The sequence below is a fragment of the Mesoplodon bidens genome, assembly GCF_964165515.1.
Source record: "Mesoplodon bidens genome assembly, chromosome: 18".
Classification (NCBI taxonomy): domain Eukaryota; kingdom Metazoa; phylum Chordata; class Mammalia; order Artiodactyla; family Ziphiidae; genus Mesoplodon; species Mesoplodon bidens.
This window is the reverse complement of record NC_138175.1, coordinates 57,630,218-57,636,635: the sequence shown is the minus strand read 5'-3', so window position 1 is coordinate 57,636,635 and position 6,418 is coordinate 57,630,218. Positions and strand designations below refer to the sequence as shown.

General features: G+C 59.1%; 1 protein-coding gene across 1 annotated transcript; it reads left to right on the top strand.

Moving 5' to 3' along the window:
- The first annotated feature begins 298 nt into the window (after positions 1-298).
- Positions 299-5,218, top strand: UBE2S (ubiquitin conjugating enzyme E2 S). The gene is made up of 4 exons (XM_081215991.1): positions 299-577; positions 1,182-1,329; positions 2,686-2,876; positions 4,743-5,218. Exons 1-4 carry the CDS (start codon positions 575-577, stop codon positions 5,070-5,072), a joined length of 672 nt encoding a protein of 223 aa, XP_081072117.1. The 5' UTR covers positions 299-574; the 3' UTR covers positions 5,073-5,218.
- The last annotated feature ends 1,200 nt before the right edge of the window (positions 5,219-6,418 follow it).

Genomic DNA, 6,418 nt, shown 5'->3' with positions numbered 1-6,418 from the left:
TGCCCAGGCTCCACGGCCGACCGTTAGTCGCGTGAGTGATCTCCTGGGCGTCGGGGCGCGCGCGTGCGCCAGCGTCTCATTCAAACGGGCCAATCAGCGGTCGCGTCGCCCTTCACGTCCTCTCCCACTCTACTTCCCCTTCTCCGCCACTCCATCCTCCCGGATTCCCTCCCCGACCACCGCGCACCCCCATTGGCCGGCCCGCCGAGCGCCCCCTCCCCAACTTTGGCCTGCAGCTTGCTGGAAGGGAGCGAGCTCGTCGAACGCCGAGGGCCGTGCGCGCTGACGTCACGGGTCGAGGCACGGCGAGAGGGGGCCGCGAGGGGGCGCGGCCTTGGGCGTATATAAAAGGGCGTTGGTGCGCGCGCGCGGCCGGCTTAGTGCGGCCGGGCACCGGGGGTGGGCGGAGCTGCAGGCGCGGTTCGCGGCGGGCGTCGGAGGCAGCGGGGAGCAGAGCGGGGCCGCCGGGGCCTCGCTAGGGCCGCAGCGGCAGCAGTTGGGCCCCCCGCCCCGGCCGGCGGCCGGAGAGCGCAGGAAGGGGGCCGGGGGGACCCGCCCCCGGCCGGCAGCAGTCATGGTGAGCGAGGCGTCCAGGCCCCGGAGGGGTGGTTGGGCCCCCACCAGAGGAGGAGGCGGGGTCTCAGGAGCCTCTCGCGGGCGGCTTGGGGGATTGGAGGGCCCACCTGGGTATCCCGGGCCTGAGATGGGCCGAGGGGCCTTCCTGTAGGCGGGGCGGGGCGGCAGGGGAGGGCCCGGCCGAGCTCCGGGCTTTTTGGCCCGCCCGTGGGTGTTTCGGGAACAACGACGCTCCGCCGCCGTCTCCAGGCCCGAGTTGGGGTTTCCAGGGTGGTCTTACCAAGGTTAGGTGGGGAAGGGGGACCGGCATAGGCCTGGGGCCTGCCCGGAATCATTCGGGGGCCTTGCGGAGCTACAGCGGGCTTTGGGGTCTTCTGGGGAAGGTGGAGTCATCCGCAAGCCCTCGGCAATCCGCCCTATTTCTAGTGGGAGATCAGCTTGGGGCAGTCGTCTGAAGCACTCTGGGTTGGGGGTTCTGGGAGCTCGGGGTGATGGACAGCCTGGGACTGCAGGAGTAAGACTAGGGTGCCACTGCATCCTAGATCCTGCAGGAGGCACCAGGCCCTGGCTCTGCCCGTGGCTCACCCCCTTGTCTCCATACCTAGAACTCCAACGTGGAGAACCTGCCCCCCCATATCATCCGCCTGGTGTACAAGGAGGTGACGACACTGACAGCTGACCCACCTGATGGTATCAAGGTCTTTCCCAATGAGGAGGACCTCACTGACTTGCAGGTCACCATCGAGGGCCCTGGTGAGCGTGGGAAGGAGAGGGAGGGGTGCACTTCCTAGATCTCCGTCAGTCTTACAGCAAGGATAGGAGGCTCCCACTGTAAGGTGGACTGCCAGACCCTGAGGACGCAAGGGTGGACGTGACAGGCACACCTGTTACACATGGTGCTCGCAGTATGCAGGGCAGGACACTAGAAATGACAAGTAATTGTGGATACTTTCCCCATAAGTGTTGGGAGAAAAATTCTGGGGGCCAGGAGAGCATATAATGGGGCCTTACCTGGATTTGGGTGTTTCCTCCATCCTGAAGTATGGGTAGGAATTAGGTGGGATTTGGGAAGAGGATGCCAGGTGAGGAGAAGTGTCAGCAAAGGCCTGGAGGGGAGGCTGGATCATCTCGAACTTCCTCCTGCCGCCAGTGTTAGGTTCTCTGGGGACCAAGCAGAGAACAAGCCAAATGCAGGCTTTCAGGGAGATAACAGTAATAACCAAATGACTACAGGCGATCGATCGTTTGATCTTGCAGAGAGGTTTAGCAGGTCGCTTCGCGTGCACTACATTTAAGTTATTAGTTGAATTTTTATAAGTGAAGAGTATGTGATGAAGGACCTAGTCTGGAGTTGAACTTGTGGGGAGGGGGTCAGGGAAGACTTCCTGAGGAACAGAAGAAAAAAGACCTTGTGAAGCTTATAGGGAACAGATCTTTTAGGGCTTGTAGGCATCTTTTCAAAGGAGTTTGGAAAGGAAGCCTTTGGAGGGTTTAAAGCCGGGCCAGTGGGTCGCTTCAGACTTCACTTTGACTTCAGTGAGGGTGGGGATAGAATCTGGAGGCTGGTCAGGAAGCCACTGACCACGGGCATCCATCAGGTGAGAGAAGAGGTTCCGCTGGACTTGGAGGGGGGCTCAGATTCGGGAGTGGACCTGGAGGTCAGCTGCCCAGGCTATGATGGGTTGGGCGTGGGGGCTGGGGCATGAGGAACAGCCATGGGTCTGGAACAGCGCCCAGTGTTTGCTGCGGCGGGAGGACCACGGAGTGGTCAGATCTGTCCTGACATCTGCCTGAGAGGCTCCAAATAGATGTTTTTCCGAGGAGCCGAGTGGGCATGCGTGTCTGTGCCTCTTGGGAAGGGGGTGCTGTGCCTTCACTTGGGAGTGAAGAGGGATCCGTGCGTGGGGACCACCAGTCGGGGTTAACTCTGAGATGGGGGTGGTGCCTGTGGCCCCCTGGGAACCTGGGCCTGTCTTCCTCTCGAGAACCCCCTGGTCTGGGGGAGGCGGCGGTGGGGCACTTGCCTCGCAGCCAGACTATGGAGACTGGGTTTTGGGGGTGCCTGGAAGGCCTGCGCCTCCTGACACTGTCCCCCTCCCTGCATTCCAGAGGGGACCCCATACGCCGGAGGCCTCTTCCGCATGAAACTCCTGCTGGGGAAGGACTTTCCTGCCTCCCCGCCCAAGGGCTACTTCCTGACCAAGATCTTCCACCCAAATGTGGGCGCCAACGGTGAGATCTGCGTCAACGTGCTCAAGAGGGACTGGACAGCTGAGCTGGGCATCCGGCACGTGCTGCTGGTGAGTTCTGCCTGGGCCTGGGCCTCCCTCCTGGACGCATCCCAGTGATGTCCAAGCCACGGAGCCTTGTTTCTCTTCTAAAGTCAACGCTGAAGTGGCTGGGGCTTCTACATAAGAATCCAGATTTCCAGCTTTTCTGGAAGGGTTGGCAGTGCCCAGCTACCTTTGCTGTGGAACAAGTGATGGGTTTGTGTAGCAGGTGTTCTGACAGGTACAAGTCAAGCGTCTGGTTAGGGCGAAGATAGACTTTCCAATATCCTACAGCATACAGTTCATTGGTGTTTCAATAGTCACAGCTTGTACAACCATCTCCATAGTCATTCCATTGTTTCTCAGCCAGGGGTGGTTTTGTTCCATTGGGGACATTTTTAATTGTCACAGCTGGGGGTGCTACCAGCACCTAGTGGGTGGAGACAGGGAAGCTGCTGCACATCGCGCAGCAGGGACCACCCCGCGGAGAACCATCCAGGCCCACCTCAGCCAAGCTGAGGTGGAGACAGCCAGACTACTCTGGTGCTCCAGGGTCCCCATAGGCCACTTAAAGCATGTAGGTCACCTGATGCCTCTCCACCCCTCTCACAAGGTGAAATTTAAAAAAAACAAACACTGAATTTCTAATGAGCCCCTGGGGCAGTTGGTAGGGAGGATGGGGAATTGGGGTTTCCTGCAGGGCACGGGGGAGGATTGAGCACCAAGGTAAACAGACCCCAGACCTTTCCCTCCTCTCCCTGGAGTGTCAGTGGTGGCTGCCAGCAACACCAGAGATGAGCTCACAGAATAACTCCCAAGTGTCCCCAACGATCCCTAGGGCCTGCAGTGTGGGGCCCAGGCCAGGCTCAGCCATGGGAGGGCAGCTATGGGAAAGGCGGGCAGTCAGGCCTCTGGTTGTGGGGTGCAGTTGTCAGAATTAGGGTCTGATCCTGGTCCCTCATGATTATCAGTGATGTGTGTTGGGCCAGGTGCTTTGGGGAGTACTTGGTACTGCCCCCATTTACAGGTGAGAGCATTTCACCTGCTCAAGGCCAGACAAGTTCTGGGTTCCTGGGGGGCTCTGTGTTCCCTTTTAGAATGAAAGTGGAGGTAAAACAAACATAGCTTAGGGGCCACAGCTGTCTGTGTAGACTCCTCTTAGAAGGGTCCATTGGGGGCTGGCTGGTCACACCTTTCAGCCTCGATTTACTCTGCAGTTAAAATGGGCGGATTAAGGAATACTGAAGACTCATCCTGGACCACTCTCGACTGTCCTGGGGCATCAGTGTCTGTTTATGCCCTGGTGCCTTTCTCTTGGATATTAACAGCTTGCCCAGCCAGGATTTGTGCCTCTGCCCTTGAGATTCCTGTTAAAGCCAGCGATAGCTCTAGCTTTAAGCATCTTCCTGTAGTGTAACGTAGAGCATTGCATCTTCGTGGCTGCGCACGGGCTTTTGTCTAGTTGCAGCCAGCAGGGGCTACTCTTTGTTGCAGTGCGCAGGCTTCTCATTGCAGTGGCTTCTCTTGTTGCGGAGCATGGGCTCTAGCGCGCAGGCTCAGTAGTTACAGCTCGCGGGCTCTAGAGCGCAGGCTCAGTAGTTGTGGCGCAGCACAGGCTCAGTAGTTGGGGCACATGGGCTTAGTTGCTCCGTAGCATGTGGGATCTTCCCGGACCAGGGCTCAAACCCATGTCCCCTGCATGGGCAGGTGGATTCTTAATGACTATGCCACCAGGGAAGTCCCCCCTCACTTCCTGAATGACCTGGGGCGAGTCACTGGTCGCGGTGCCTGCACGCGTGTGCCATCTGGGGGAGCGGTGTTGGGAGCGGAGGCCACAAGGCCAGAAGTGTGAGGCTTGGGGGGCCGGCCCCCCTGACCCTGGCGCTCTCCCCACAGACCATCAAGTGCCTGCTGATCCACCCTAACCCCGAGTCTGCCCTCAACGAGGAGGCGGGCCGCCTGCTCTTGGAGAACTACGAGGAGTACGCTGCCCGCGCTCGCCTGCTTACAGAGATCCACGGGGGCGCAGGCGGGCCCAGCAGCGGCAGGGCCGAGGCCAGCCGGTCCCTGGCCAGCGGGGCTGTGGCTTCCACCGCTGACCCCATGGCCCCTGGGGGCCCAGGAGGGGCCGAGGGGCCCATGGCCAAGAAGCACGCGGGTGAGCGTGATAAGAAGCTGGCAGCCAAGAAAAAGACGGACAAGAAGCGGGCACTGCGGCGGCTGTAGTGGGCTCTCCTCCCTCCCTCTCCCACCCGCCACCCACCTGCCCCCAACTCTGTCTCTAAGTTATTTAAGTTATGGCTGGGGTGGGGGAGGGCACGGGGGCACTCGGACCTGGATTTGTTTTTCTAAATAAAGTTGGAAAAGCAGCTGCTGTTGCCTCCACCACCCTGGCTTTGAGCAGTGGGCACCCCAGCCCGAGTCTTCACGCGGCCTGAGCACAGGTCTCTCAGCTCAGCCGGCCTCCTGTTGGGGTCAGAGGCGCTCTCTGTCTGAGGGGTGCAGTGCCAGGCACGGGCCTGCTGCCGAGCTCTCCTGCCCTTGTTCTCCTGAAATGGGCATAGTGGCCGGGCAGTGGGTGTGGGAGTCCCGTCTGTCTGCCGTGCGCTGGGGCACTTGATCCCGCTCTAGCCAACAGAACATGTTCCTGTGGATTTCTGTATCACATATCACAAATCCCAGGCCTAAGGAGACACCTGTCTTACAATTGGTGTTGGTCGGAAGTTGGTGCGATGGGCTGGTCACTGCTCGGGTTTCAGAAGTGAAGTTGAGGATCCACTGGGCACGTTCCTTTCTCGGGTCCTCTTCAAACTCAAAGTTGGCGGGATTCAGTTTCTCGGGGTTGTAGGGCCGGGGGCTCCCCAGCTCCTAGAAGCTGCCAGGGTTCTCACCCCACAGCCCCCTTTTGTGGGACCCAGTTGATGAGATGAAGCTGATGCACCCCAGCTGGTAACCTGACTGCAGGAGCACGTCCCCGCGTGGTCACAGGTTCTGCCCTCGCTCCGGCGCACGTCGGCTTCCTGCACGCAGCGGGGGCCCCGTGGCGCGGCCCTTCTCCCTGCCCTGTCCCTTCATCTGCAGGGGGGCAGACTGCTGGGCATTGTACCTCTTGGACTGTTACGGAGGGTCAGGTAAGGGCCGCAGACCCGGACAAGTGTCGGGGTTCTCGGCTGGTGGGAGAGTAGGGAGTGGTCGGTCTTGGCAGAAACCAACGAAGGCACAGATGGGGAGGCCAAAGATTCTGTTGCCCTCTGTCAGGCTCTGCGCCGGGTCTTAGGACACAGTGTCAAAAATGATCATAAAATACAAAGAGAGGAAAGCCTGGTATGCCAGCTTTCACAGTTGCTTCCTTTGTAATCAGCAAAGCCTGGAAATATAACCCACGTGTTCACCAGTGGATGAATGAGTAAAGGAATTGTGAATTCACACAGTGGAATACTACTTAGCTAAACACTGATACACAAAATACCACGCTGAGTGAAGCCGTATACGGAAGAGTACAAAATAGCTTGATTCCATTTATATAAAATTCTAGAACAGGCAAAGTTAGTCACTAATGGCCAAAAGCAGAT

Excerpts from the sequence above, each read along its gene's own strand:
- UBE2S (XM_081215991.1), top strand. Across the intron at positions 1,330-2,685 it reads GGTCACCATCGAGGGCCCTG|AGGGGACCCCATACGCCGGA; the intron begins GTGAGCGTGGGA and ends CCTGCATTCCAG. Across the intron at positions 2,877-4,742 it reads GCATCCGGCACGTGCTGCTG|ACCATCAAGTGCCTGCTGAT; the intron begins GTGAGTTCTGCC and ends CTCTCCCCACAG.